Source organism: Choloepus didactylus, chromosome 17 (assembly GCF_015220235.1).
Source record: "Choloepus didactylus isolate mChoDid1 chromosome 17, mChoDid1.pri, whole genome shotgun sequence".
Lineage (NCBI taxonomy): Eukaryota > Metazoa > Chordata > Mammalia > Pilosa > Megalonychidae > Choloepus > Choloepus didactylus.
In genome coordinates this window covers 75,090,456-75,105,115 of record NC_051323.1, presented here as the reverse complement: position 1 = coordinate 75,105,115, position 14,660 = coordinate 75,090,456, and the positions used below count along the sequence as shown (strand labels likewise).

The 14,660-nt window shown below is 45.8% G+C and overlaps 1 protein-coding gene across 1 annotated transcript; it reads left to right on the top strand.

The window, feature by feature from the left end:
* The first annotated feature begins 8,847 nt into the window (after positions 1-8,847).
* LOC119512372 (cytochrome c oxidase subunit 5B, mitochondrial) lies at positions 8,848-10,600 on the top strand. Its single transcript, XM_037806995.1, has 4 exons — positions 8,848-9,004; positions 9,547-9,620; positions 9,798-9,897; positions 10,397-10,600. Exons 1-4 carry the CDS (start codon positions 8,902-8,904, stop codon positions 10,507-10,509), a joined length of 390 nt encoding a protein of 129 aa, XP_037662923.1. The 5' UTR covers positions 8,848-8,901; the 3' UTR covers positions 10,510-10,600.
* The last annotated feature ends 4,060 nt before the right edge of the window (positions 10,601-14,660 follow it).

Here is a 14,660-nt window from a genome sequence, read left to right as displayed (position 1 = left end):
AGGGATGACATCATTAACATGGCAACATAAACACCTACAGAAAACTCTTCTCCAGAGATTCAATTAAAAAAAAAAAAAGGACAATTCTGAATTGTTTGAAACTCTGAGGAGGATATAGACTGGAGAAATTCCCTGCAAATTAAAAAAGAGAAGAAATATCAGGTAGGAATCTTCCATCCCAGACCAAGAGGTCATCTCCCCTCCCCATCACTCCGTCTCCATGTGGAAAAGGCACAGAACCAGCAGGCGGGACCCCTCCCACCAGGGACACAGATTTTAAAATCTCACAGCAGTGAAAGATACCCTCACTGTTTGAAGACCCTGTGAATAGGGGAGGACATTTCAAGACCCAGATCAGTGAGGGACAAAGAGACTGAGAAAATGTGCACAGAGACTGTTTGCAGCCCTGGGTCTGAAAGCCCCTCCCCACCCTGCAGGGAAGCAGCAGCCTCTGCGAACTATTAAGTTACTGAACATTGCCACCTGCTGGACGGTCCAGAAAGTGCATGGACCCTTTCTTGGGAAAGCAGAAGTTGGTCTATACACCCTGTAGGGAAGCCCGGCCCTGTTTTGGCTGAGAAATAGGGAGAACCCAATTGTTAAAGCAGGGCCCCGAAACAAACCCATGCCTTCTAGCCAGTGGAAAATAGAGCACCACTGGAAGCCAGCAGATTCGTATTACCACACACAGTGAACTTGCTGGGGTGCCCAGTGCCTTCCTCCCATCCCTGTGGCAGGCCATGGTGGGCATCGGATCTGGTGGAAGACTAGGGGGCAGAGCCAATCAGACAACTGGTCAGGGAGAGAAAGAAAGAAAAGATAGAGATCAAAGTCAACCAAGAAAACCTTAGGCAAAAGAGAAAACAACCTCCAGAATAAACCAACCAAGGGAGTTAGATGCCGAGACACCAGCAAAAAATCATGAGCCACACCAGGAAATGCAAAGATATGCCCAGTCAGAGGAAGAAACTAACATCACAACTGAGATTCAGGAGTTGAAACAACTAACTATAGATGTTCAAACAAATCTTTTAAATTAAATCAATGAGATGAGAGAGAATGTGACAAAAGAGATGAAGAATATAAAGAAGAAGCCGGGTGATCAGAAGGAAGAATTCGTAAACTTGGAAAAACAAATGTCAGAACTTATCAGAATGAAGGGCACAATAGAAGAGATGAAAAACACAATGGAGATGTACAACAGCAGATTTGAAGACACAGAAGAAAGGATTCATAAACATATTGCAAATCCTACACACAAAAGAACAGATAGGGAAAAGAATGGAAAAATATGAGCAGGATCTCAGGGACTGAATGACTGTGTGAAGTACACAAACATTCATGTTATAGGTGTCCAGAAGGAGAGAAGGGAAAGGAGGCACAAGGAATAATAGAGGAAATAATCAATGAAAATTTCCCAACTCTTGTGCTACAGACAGATAGGAAAAGTCAGGAGAGAGAGGTTTGAAGAAGATTAGAAATGAAGATAGGAGATAGAAAGATGGCAGAGATCAGGCATCTGATGCTGAAGTAGTATAGAATGCTGTAGAGGATTGATTGTATAGATCCAAAAATGGATAACACAGTATTGTGTGATGGTAGCACAATATTGTAAATAGATAATAAAGATGACTGTGAATACAGTTGAAAGAGGAAGGTTAAGGGTATGTAAGACACCAGAAGGAAAGGCAGAAGATATAGACTGGGACTGTGTAACTCAGTGAAACCTAGAGTGGTCAATGAGTGTGATTAAATGTACAAATATAAGAATGTTTTTGCATGAGGGAGCAGCAAGAAAGAATGAAGTTTTGAGATATGCAACTAGGTAAATGGACCTTGAGGACAGTATGTTGAGTGAAATAAGCCAGAAATGGAAAGATAAACATTATAATGAATCACTAATATGGACTACTAATGTGTGTACCAGTCCGATGTATTATGCCCCCCCAAATGCCATCATCTTTGATGTAATGTTTTGTGGGCAGATGTATCAGTGTTGATTAGATTGTAATTCTTTGACTGTTTCCATGGATATACATCCCACCCAACTGTGGGTGATGATTCTAATTGGATAATTTCCATGGAGGTGTTGCCCCACCCATTCAGGGTGGGTCTGAATTAGATTACTGGAGCAATATATAAGCTCAGACAGAAGGAGCAAGCTTGCTATAGCTAAGAGGGACACTTTAAAGAATGCACAGAAGCTGAGAGAGTAGCTGCAGATGAGAGACAGTTTGAAGATGGCCGTCGAAAGCAGACTTTTGCTCTGGAGAAGCTAAAAGAGGACAAACGCCCGAAGAGCAACTGAGAGTAACATTTTTGAGGAACTGCAGCTTAGAGAGGAATGTCCTGGGAGAAAGCCATTTTGCACCCAGAACTTTGGAGCAGATGCCAGCCACGTGACTTCCCAGCTAACAGAGGTTTTCCGGACACCAGTGGCCATGCTCCAGTGAAAGTACCTGATTGTTGATGTGTTACCTTTGACACTTTATGGCCTTAAGACTGTAACTGTGTAACCAAATAAACCTCCTTTTATAAAAGCCAATCCATCTCTGATGTTTTACATTCTGGCAGTGTTAGCAAATGAGAACAATGTGCAAATTCTGAGAATTGAATCTGGGAGAATGTATTATCAGGGGAAGGCTTATGTAAAGGTTCCTAGATTGTAAGCTCTTACAGCAGTCACATCTATTCATGAGTTGTAACAGTGATTTCTAAAGTTTGAGATTCTGAGTTGTTTGTGTGTGATGTGGTCAGTCCCTGGAGCTTTGGGTGTCTGTGTGGTGCCTGGGACTCAGAGCCAGAGTTCAGCAGCTGTGAGTGTCAGCATTGCCCCATGAATCAACTGTTAAAGAGGCTGAAAAGGAGATCAGACTTTGGAGAGATGAACAAAATGGACTTGGCTACGATTGGAGTATATCAGAATAAAGGGTAGATGATGATATTAACTGTGTTTTAAAACTTGGTCTTCTGTGTGGTACCAAAGGAAGAGATGGTTATATGGTGCAAAATCTATACTTTTTGCAGCACACTATATAATTTAACTTGTATGGTCAGTTACTCAAAAACCATGATTATGTAGAACATTGACTAGGGAGTGAGACCTTGTTGGTTTGTACAGGTTAACATGAGGCCCTGATACATCCCAGAGTAATTTGGACAGGGAATAAAAAGTATTTGCAAAGCCCTCTTGAGAATTTTCCTCTGGGAAAGAATGTGGAAATATTAAACTTTCCCAGCTGGGGAATTCCTGATATTCTCACAAGCATTGGGACCACGAACTTAGTAAGCTGAGCCCTCGATCTTGGGGCTTGCCCTTATAAAGCTGGTTACTGCAAAGGAGAGGCTAAGCCTACTCAGTTGTGCCTAAGAGTCACCCCCAAAGGGCCACTTTTGCTGCTCAAATATGGCCTTTCTCTCTCTAAGCCAACTCAGCAGGTAAACTCACTGCTGTCACCACTACGTGGGACATGACTCCCACGGGTATAAATCTCCCTGGCAATGTGGGACATGACTCCCGGGGATAGCCTGGACCCTGCATCATGCAATTGAGAAAGCCTTCCTGACCAAAAAGGTCAGGATAAATTTCCAGTGGCTGAGAGATTGCAAATGGAGTCGAGAGGTCATTCTGGAGGTTATTCTTATGCATTATATAGATATCCCTTTTTAATTTTTAGTTTATTAGAATAGCTAGAAGGAAATATCTGAAGCTGTTGAACTGCAATCCAGTAGCCTTGATTCTTAAAGGCGATCGTATAACTATATAGCCTATATGGTGTGACCGTGTGATTGTGAAAACCTTATGGCTCACACTCCCTTTACCCGGTGTATGGACAAATGAGTAGAAACATGGGGACAAAAAGTAAATGAATAATATGGAGGAGGGGACTATGGGACATTTTGAGTGTTCTTTTTACTTTTATTTTTATTTTTATTTTTTGGAGTAATGCAGATGTTCAAAAATTGATTGTGGTGTTGAATGCACACTATATGATGAAACTGAACAATTGTACACTTTGGATGATTGAATAGTATGTGAATATGTTTCAATAAAATTACATTAAAATATTTCAACCCACTGCTTTCTTCTACATTGTATCTTATGAGAAGTCAGAATTTAATCTCATTTGGACTCTTCTGTACATCACATGTTGCTTTTGTTTGCAGTTTTCAGTATTCTCTCCTTGTACTTGGCACTTGGCAATTTGTGTACTGTGTGTCTGGGCTTGGTTCTCTGCACTGATCCTGTTTGGGGTTCGTTGGGATTCTTGAATGTGTGAATTCATGTCATTCGTTAAATTTGGTAAATTTTCTGCACGTTTTCCTTTGACTTTTCCTTCTGTCTCTTTTTCTCTTTCTTCCCTTCTGAGATTCCTGTAACATATATATTGGCATCTTGATGGTGTCCCACAGGCCTCTTAGGCTCTGTTCACTTTTCTTCATTCCTTTTCTTTCTGTTCCTCAGCCTGAATCATTTCAAATGTTTTACCTCCAAGTTCACCGATTCTTCTGCGAGCTCCAATCTGCTATTGAAGCTCTCTGGGGGATTTTTAATTTTGGTTATTGTGGTCTTCGGTGTGGTTCCTTTTTAAATTTCTCTCTTTATTGAGATTCTCATATTGTTCATTCATTGTTTTCCTTATATCTTTCCTCATATCTTTATCTGTGTTTTTCTTTATCTCGTTGAGCATACTGAGGATCAATTTTTTAAGGTCTTTGTCCCATATGTCCAAAATCTGGTCTTCATCAATGGTTTCTGGATTTTTATCTTGTTCCTTTGGATGGGGCATCATTTCCTGTTTCTTTTTCTCATAATCTCTTTTTAAATGCAATTTTATTGAGATGTATTCACACACCATACAATCCATCCAAAGTATACAAAGTATAGTGGCTCCCATTATCATCACGTGTTGTGCATTCATCACCACAATCAAGTTTAGAACACTTTCATTGCTCAAAAACAAACAAAAAAAACACCTACCCCCCCGCCCCCCCCAAACATCCCATACTCTTTATCACCAACCCCTATGTTCTAGTTTGCTAATACCCCCGGAATGCAAAACAGCAGAAATGGATTGGCTTTTATAAAGGGTGTTTATTTGGTTATACAGTTACAGTCTTAAGGCCATAAAGTGTCCAAGTTAATGCATCAACAATCGGGTACCTTCACTGGAGGATGGCCAATGGTGTCCGGAAAACCTCTGTTAGCTGGGAAGGCACGTGGCTGGCATCTGCTCCAAAGTACTGGTTTCAAAATGGCTTTCTCCCAGGACGTTCCTCTCTAGGCTGCAGTTCCTCAAAAATGTCACTCTTAGTTGCAGTTGGGGTATTTGTTCTCTCTTAGCTTCCCCGGAGGAAGAGTGCTTTCAATGGCCATCTTCAAACTGTCTCTCAATCTGCTTTCTTCAAAGTGTCCCTCTTGGCTGTTGCTCCTCTTCCAAATGTCACTCACAGCTGCACTGAGTTCCTTCTGTTTGTCAGCTCATTTATATGGCTTCACTGATCAAGGCCCACCCTAAATGGTTGGGGCCATGCCTCCATGGAAATATCCCATCAGAGCTATCACCCACAGTTGGGTGGGGTGTATTTCCTCACAAAGGCCCTGAGAGGTAGGCTTTCTTCCTATTTTAAAGAAAATAATACTAAGGCAAAGGAGGTTGGAAGCAGCTCGCTAGAGTGGCCCAGCTAGGCCTCTCACAGCAGAGGAAACGTGTGTGAATAGCCGGTAAATATAGGAAAGGACACTCCACCACTGTGGGGTTCAGGGCACAGAAAAAGTAAACACACCTGCATTCAAGCCTCTCAGTTGTCACCCATCAGGTGGGTAAACTTGGCTAAGCGTCTGGAGGTGGGGGCTGGCACGCAGGAGCCCTGCTGGTGGAGTGAATTGCTCCAAACTTTTGGGAGAACGAACTGGCAGAATTTATAAAAATGCTCAACACACACAGCCTTTGACCCTGTTCTTTAGAAATGACAGCTCTGCAATATCAGGCTCTAAATAAGTACACGGATGAACGTTGCAGCATGGTTTGAGTGGCCCAAAACTGAAAACAATCTGAATATGCACGATGGGAAAGATGGCTGGGTAAATTAGGGTACATTTATAATAGGGAATTTTATGCAGCAATTACATAAAATAGGTTACATCCATATGTATTGGTCTGGAGGGATGTCCACAAAATACTGTCATGTGAGTAAAGCAACTTATTAGTAATTCGTGTGGTAGTTATATATTTTTACATTTCACATACATCTATATGAATTTGTATATTTTAAAGAAACCTCACATAAATGCGTATTTGTTTGAATATGTGTATATGTGTGTATTTTATAAAGTAAAAAATAATACTCAATAAATGTTTGTTGTTTTGGCCAAGACAGCGACGGAGCAGGGGTGGGAGCCGGTTTCTCTGGGACATTAGAGGGTAGGGGTGTGAGTGGAGGGCAGTGAGGGCAGGAGGGGGCCAGGGATGGGTGGAGAGGGCCCTGGACCTGGTCCTGGCATCGGAGCTCAAGAAGCTTACTGCAGAAGCTGTGCAATTCCGGGATGAGGCTGAGGTTTTCCTGAGCTGGAGGAGGGTCTGTAGAGATTTCCTGTTATTAGGCAAGCATTTTTTAGTCATTTCATGGCTAGGCAGCAGGGAATCAACACACACCAGAATGGGATATGTCACGGGTCTGTGGAGGGAGGGTAGGCGAGTAGCTGTTCCTTGGGAAAGGGTTTTGTGCTCAATGAAGACAGCTTAAACCACAGGTAAATTGAACAGGGTTTTTACTGCAGGACTGATCGGAGCCTTTGGTACAGTGTGCATCATGCACCTCCAAGAGGTGGGGATCAAATGCAGGACTTCCCTCCCTTCACCAAGTCCTTTTTACTTAGAGCATCTCTTGAAGCCAGAATTCCATAGAATGCACTTTGGGAATTACCCATCTAGTGTAATCAGTTTTACTGATGAGCAAATGGTGGCCAGGAGGATGAAAAATTGGCTGAGGCCACACACCTATCTGGTGGCATCCATCCAAGAACACCTGTTTTCTAGACCAATGCTTTTTTCCCACTAAACATGTAATCCCAGGCACAAATCACCCATAAATTTTGGGGGAACATACCTAGGATTTAAGGAAAGACATTTTTTTTTCCCCCAATTTGAGTTGGAGGGGCTGTGGTTGGGAATAAGATAGAAGGGGTACAGTGGAAGCAATTCAAAGCAAAATCCATCCAGGAGCAAAGAGATCAACAAAATTTTGGCCTCAGAATAGAAACCAGTATTTTTCTTGGTGGAGGAGGTACCCACAAAGACCAAATATGTCCCACTGAAGGAACGACCACGACATTCTATTGAAAATAAACCTACACGGATAGGACAGCCTGGGACTTCAACCCTCCCTAATTTGCCTAATTAACCTCATAGGGACAGGAGAAGCCCTACAAAGCTGATTTAAAATTTACTCCCCTGATTATATGCCAGGCTTCTGTAAGGTACGGAGGAGTCAGATGACGAATAGGGCATAGTTCCCACTTGGCAGTTTTTTGTTTTTTTTTTTTTAATCTAGTAGGGAAACAGATGTGCATGCAGCCAGACTGCCAGGGCTCCCCTGTCAGTAAGTGCTGGGAGCGGACAGAGGGAGCAGTGTTTGCAGACTCCCAGTGGCCTCCCTGCTAAAAGCCTACATAGACCTCTTAACCTCTGGGCAGTTATGGGATGAACTGTGGCTCCTAAAAAGAGATGTTCAATCCTAACCTCCAGTATCTCAATGTGGACCTTATTTGGAAGTAGGGTTGCTGCAGATGGAATTAGTTAAATTAAGATGTCATTGTGGAGTAGGACCCTTGATCCAAGATGACCGGTGTCCGTGTAAGAAGGGGGAAAGAGACAGATGGACACAGCGGAGACGGCCATATGACCAGGAGGCAGAGGCTGAGGTGTCGCAGCCGCACGCCAAAGAATGCCGGTGACTACCAGCAAACCACCGGCAGCTAGAGGCGGCCAGGAAGGATTCCCTCCCAGGGGTCCTGAGGCAGCGCCGCCCTGCCCACCCTGGACTGAGACAATTACTTTCTGTGGTTTTGGCCCCTATTTGGTGGTAATTCCTAAAAGCAGCCAGCAATCATGGAAGATGTGTTCAGTTTTAAATGGAGAACTCCAGCCACAGAACGTTTCGTGACTCTCCTCCCCTGACGTCTTCCTTGGTAAGCAGCCCACGGTGCAGCCTCCCCTTCCCCCCGCGTCCTGCTCGCCGCCAAGGGCCCTGGTCCTGGCCCCCAGCCCCTCACGGGACGGCCGGACAGGCGATGGATGCGGGCGCGCCCCGCCCGAGTTCTCGCAGTCCCGGCCAATGCAACAAGGCCGCGGGGCCCACGCGCCGCCAGACCAGCACCACCATCTAACAAGCGTGAGCTGGCGCGGGGTCTCGAGGAGCCCGGAGGTTGAAGTCATTTCGCGTCCAGCAGGTCTCTGCACAGGCAAGAGCTGAAGGACTCCGCCGCGACCCTGCGACTGCTGAGCACAACGTCAGGCCAGATGCACAGTACTCCACCGCGGCTCCCCCTTTCCACGCACGACGACCCCGGTTTCCAGGGACGCTACACGAGAAGCCCCCAACCCCGGCGACAGGACAGGGCAGACAGACGCGCCTGCAACCCAGACCAGGGCGCGACCCCGCCTCGCGCAGCCGCACAGCCGCGCCGCGTAGCCGACCGCGTCACGGAGGCTGCGCCGCGCAAGGGGAGGCAAGGCTGGGCATGCGCAGTCTCTCCTTCTCGCCACGAAACCCCGCTACCGTCACTTGGGTGGGGCTAGGCCGGAAGGAAGCGGAAGGCGGGGGAAAAAAGCCCGCCCCGGAAGTCTCTCCTGTGTCCCGAGCCTGTCCCCGGAAGTGTCGCTTCTTGCCTCTGGCGTGATGGCTTCAAGGTTACTTCGTGGAGCCGGAGCGCTGGCCGCGCAGGCCTTGAGGGCCCGGGGCCCCGGTGGGGTCGCAGCTGTGCGCTCCATGGCGTCTGGAGGTACTCGGCCCCCCGGCGTGCCAGGCCCGGGTGCTCTCCCGGGGTGGTGCTGGGGTGGCAAAGCCGGGCCGGCGGTGCAGCCCCTCGGAGGCCCTTGAATACCCCGGGTCCCGACTCCATCAAGCCCCGCCGGAGGCTCCTGTGTGTCCAGGCCGCCGCCGCCGCCCGCCGAACTGACTGCCGCGGAAGAGTCTTAAACAGGGGCTCCGGTGACCTTGGGGGCTAGGGCTGCAGCCGGGACGGGGAGACTTTCAAACCAAATCCGCTCCCATCTCAGGCGGGTTGAACTCCACCTGGGCTCTGATTGACCTGCTTTTAGAGAAAATATGTCGAGTATTTGGCCGCGGTGGTCGAAGGAAGAAAAGATTCCCCCAGTGCCACCACTTTGGGGGATCTTGACTCGGCGGTCCTTGGGAACGAAGGGTGGCCTTTATGAGTTTTTAATGGGCTCCTTTATTAAAATTATGCATGGACTGACGCGTGTACCTTTTCTCATCCTTGTCATTTCAGTGAATATCACAATTCACAGTGTCTTCCTTTAGGTGGTGTTCCTACTGATGATGAGCAGGCAACTGGGCTGGAAAGGGAGGTCATGATGGCTGCACGGAAAGGCCTGGTGAGGGGAAGCTCCTCTCTGTGTCTTCTCTGGACAGCTCATGATCTTGGATGGGATCAGAGCAGTCTCTTCCCGGGAGCCTTTGGTCCAGGAAACGGGGCTTCCGGGAACAGCCCCCGGGAGTCCGTGGGGGGTAAGAGTTGATTTGATATGGCTCAGTTCTTGTTTTTTTTTCAGGACCCCTATAATATACTACCTCCAAAGGCAGCTGCAGGCACCAAGGAAGATCCTAATTTAGTCCCCTCCATCACCAACAAGCGAATGGTGGGCTGCATCTGTAAGTACCATGCTACTGTTACCCATTTGTTTAGTACGTCCTACTATGGGGGATGTCCATAAGCTGCTTCAGGCTTGGTGAAGAGTGAGTGTAGGTGTGTAAAGTAGGTTGTTCTAAGGGTCTGGGGCCCCCAGCCTGGTGCCTGTGTAGGCTGTCCTTCCTGGAAAGGGGGATTCATCCAGAAAACATTTATTGTGTATCTCCCTGAGCCAGGCATCGTTTTAGGATATGTATCAGAATGGACTTTGCTTTGTGACTATACATAGTCAGGGGGGATTGTTAGAACCGGGAGTGATTCTGATGTGAGGTCAGCTTACTCTCCAGTAAACTCAGGGCCTCAGTTTCTTCATCTAAAAAAATGGGAAGAGGGCTTGATGTGATCTCTAAGATGTCAGCCATAGTTTTTATTTGCATCTCAGTGGGATCTGAGGAAAAGAGATCAATGTCGAGAGTCACCCCGTTTAGGCTAGGCAGCCTTCAACCACACTTTTCCTTCCAGGCGAAGAGGACAACAGTGCTGTCATCTGGTTTTGGCTGCACAAGGGTGAGGCCCAGCGATGCCCTAACTGTGGTACCCATTACAAGCTGGTGCCCCACCAGCTGAGCCACTAACGAGCCCCTGCACTGACTCACTCAGAATACGCTGTAAGATTTTCTTTGCTCAAATAAAGACTAGCCATTGCACTGGCTCCTTATCCCATAATTGGCTGGACTTATTTCTTTCCCATATTTCTGGGACTGCATGGCTGATTCTTCCATTAGGGATAGCTGTCTGCTTATACTAGCTTGCCGTCCATTTACTTAAGGTGCCCACCGGTGTATACTGCTTAGATTAATAATAAAAGCAGGTTGATAATCCTGTAATGCAATGATTGGGATCATGGTGGTCCAGAGAGGAAAGCAAGGGCTGTGGAATCAGGCTGGCAAGATGGAAGATACTGGCTTCAGTGTTCAGCTGTGTCACCAATGGCATGTTGTCTGGGGCTATGGTACATCTACGTAATGAAAAGATAAATACCTTGTGTGGTGTCAGAAGTCCTGCCAATAATACATGCCTGGAGCTGGGCTGAGGTGGCAGGTCCTCACAGGATTGTTAGAGAAGAGACAGGGTGCCTATGTGAGAAGGGACTCAGGTTCAAAGCTCATCAGCAAAGTCCAGAGTGGGATGTTTCCAGAAACCAGTAGCCAGGTTTCAACAAATAAATTACAAGGAGAAAAAGGTGGGGAGAGCCTATGGAAAACAGATGTGAGAGACCAACCAATAGCAATGTGTGGACAATGTCAAATGGGTCTTGACTTGGGAAACCAACTATGAAGAAATGAAAATTAGTACTGTCAAATGTTTACTTACCAAATTTTTATGTGTGCTAATGGAATTGGGCTTTTTCATGCTTTAGAATTATATGCTGAAATATTTAGGGATGAAACATGTCTGGGATTAACTTCAAAATAGTGGGATAAGGAAGTGGTTTGGAGTGTGGAAGAAGCAAATGGCCAACATTGACCCACTGTAGCTGGGTACACCAGGGTTCATTGTACTGTCCACTCTTTGTTCATATACATTTGTACTTTACCATAATAAAAGGTAAAGAAATCAAGTTGAGGAGGAGAGATAAAAGCCTAATTCAGCCCCTTTATACGTGTGACACTGCAGACAAGCTCAAAAATTTTTCTTATCTGTACAATGGAAATAATACCTTTTCAGTGTGTTGAAATTAGCCACAGAGGTGGCTTCAGTTACTATCTCCAAGAAATTTCTGCAAACTAGATCTTTCAGTTTGAATCGTGATAATAGAAACGTCAGAGAAAGGTCCCTTTCCCCCAGCCTCGCCTTACCTCTGTAAGGATCTAGTTAAAGCTACTGCTTCATTATTTACTGTCAGTCATGAGCTGCTTTCAGGAAATTCCTGAGCATCTGTCTGCCACTCAAGGCCTTTCCCTTTGGGAAGGGGACCATCTCGAAAGCCATCTATTATTAAATCCAACCCCTACTATCCCTACCTTAAATGTTGTTACAAACAAGTTTTCCAGAGACTTTGACATGCAGTTTGGTCTGGTGCTGCCACAAGCCCTGTTTGGCCTCCTGTTCCCTTCCTTTCCCACCCTCCCCTTCCCAATCCAAACTCTGCTTGGGTGAGCTTTTGACTCCCCACATCGTTCATCTGGTCTGTCTTCTCTTGTCCTCATTTCCAAGCCACCCCTTGCTTCTTTTCTTTCTTCATTTTTGTTTTTCAATTTTCAACCAAGTCTCTTCTAAAGAAAAGAAAAGTTCTGGTACATTTCCAGACTGTGGTAGGCAGAATAATGGTCCATCAAATATGTCCATGCTCTAATTCCCAGAACCTGAGAGTATGTTAGGTTACACAGCAAAGGGGAATTAGGGTTGCTAATGAGTTGACTTTAAAATATGAAGAATATCCTGGATTATCCAGGTGGGCCCAGTAATAACAAGGATGGTGGAGGAGGCACGGTCAGCAGGATGCGAGGGAGGGGGCCATGGGCCGAGGAACGTGAGCAGCCTGGGAGTGGGAAAAGGCAAGAAAATGATCCTTTAGAGTCTCCAAGAGAAACACAGCCCTGCTGACACTGATTCTAACCCAGTGAGACCTGGTTTGGACTTCCAACCTTCAGAGCTGTGAGATAACTTATGTTGTTTTAAGCCACTAAATTCATGGAAATTTGTTACGGCGGCAATAGGAAACGCATACAGACCAGTAAACTCGGTTGCCTCCTGAGCCAGTGGTTCTCAAGTTCATCTGCACCTCAGAATCTCCTGGGGGTCTTTCACGATGCCCCTGGCTCAGGCCACCCCCAGACCAGGAAAGCAGAATCTTGGGTGGAGCCGAGGCGATTCCGACATGCAGCCATGGTCGAGAACCTCGGCTCTGACTGCCCCTCTATGCCCCCTTACTCGCTTCTTGGTACTGACCTGGGAGCTCTAGGGAGAGAGGACATGTGATGTGCCCCACTTGGAGCTCCAAACATTGGCTTCTCGGGTAGAAAAGGGCTCTGTTGGAACCTTTGGCTATTTATTTAGCATCTTAGAAGCTAGATTCCATCTCCCCTCACCAAGGAAAAACAGAGGCCTCACTCTTAACAGTATTTACTTATTATACTATCTCAAGCTTACAGAAAAGCTGCAAATACAGAATAAAGAACTTTCTTTTTTTTCCAGGACCATTTGAGAGTAATTTGCTGACCTGATGTGCCATATTTGTTTTCCTTACAAACACATTCTCTTGTATATCCACAATATGACCATCAGAATCAGGAAATTAAGATTTATACATTTCTACTATCTAATCCTCAGACCCCTCAAGTTTTGCTAAGTGTCCTAATTATGTCCCTTATTGCAAGAGGATCCAGTTCAGAGTCATGTCGCCTCTGTCATGTCTTTCTCGTCCCCTTTACTCAGTCTCTCCTTGATTGTCATGACCTTGTCACTTGCGAAAATCACAGCAACAGTTTGGTTTCGTCTGCTGTGTCCTCATGATTAGATTCAGTTATTCCTCTCGGGCAGGGGCACCACAGAAGCAGGGTAGCAACCTTCTCAGGAAGCACATGATGCTCGTTGGTCCCGCCAGTGATATTCACTTTGATCACTTGCAGTGGCTCTTAAATTATGAGAAGACATTTTATGGGGCAATGCTCACCCCATTTGCCCGTTCCTTAGCAAACTTCGTTTATTTTAAATTTATGTCCTTATGGACTCATGCTTTCCTATTTTATTCAGTGAATTATAATCTATTAGTATCATTATTTATTTTTAATGTTTAATTTGTTCCAAATTTGGCCAGTGGGACTTCCAAGCTAGCTCCTGTGGTCTTTTATATGTTTCTGTTATTCTTTGAGCACTTCTTTCTTTTCTGGCACAAAAGGCTCCAGGCTGTTAATAAACCCATGAGGTAGGTGCTGTTATTACCCCATGTTAGTAACAGTGGGGGCAACGAGGTACAGTGACACGTAGATGACATGCTCAGGACTATTTCGGTAGCAAGCTGTGGTGGTGGGATGGACCTAGACCATTGGCTCCAGAGACTGTGCTCATTTTCCCTCCCTTTTATCCTGGAGTAATTTTAGACTTACAGAAGAGTTGCAAAATCAGTAAGCAGTTCCTGCTTGCCCTTCACCCAGTTTCCCCTAACAGAAGCATCTCACGTGGCCACGCACTGTCACCGAAGCCAGGGATCAGCACTGATGCCAGGCGCACTGGCCTGTCCTCAATACTATGGTCCTTTTCCAACCCAGGATCTAAGTGATTCTCCCGTCTAACGGTTCCTCAGTCTTAGTCTTCCATGATGACACCTGCCTACAAGAGAACTGGGCTATTCATTCGTAGAATGTCCTTCGACTTCAGCTAATCTGCTGTCTGCTCATGGTTAGGCCGAGGTTACAGATACCTCAGAGATGGCTGTGGGCCTTCTCAGTGCCTCACGAGTGACATGACAGTGACGTGACGTTAACGGAGATGGGAACTTGGGTCGCTTGGTTAAGGTGCCGTCTGCCAGGTTTCTCTACTGTGAAGTTACCACTTTCCCTTTTATCTTGCAGGGAGACAGTTTGAGAAAAAGCCAATGTCATTTTTGCATTGACTGATGACTCTTACCTGCAACAATTATGGTGTTTGCCTAATAGCAATTTTCTTTCCCATTATTCCTTCTACATTTATTAACTGAAATTCTACTTAAGAGCTAACTGTTCCTTCCCTCCCAAGTATGTATTTATTCAGTTACTTATATTAGTATATACTCACAGGTATTTTA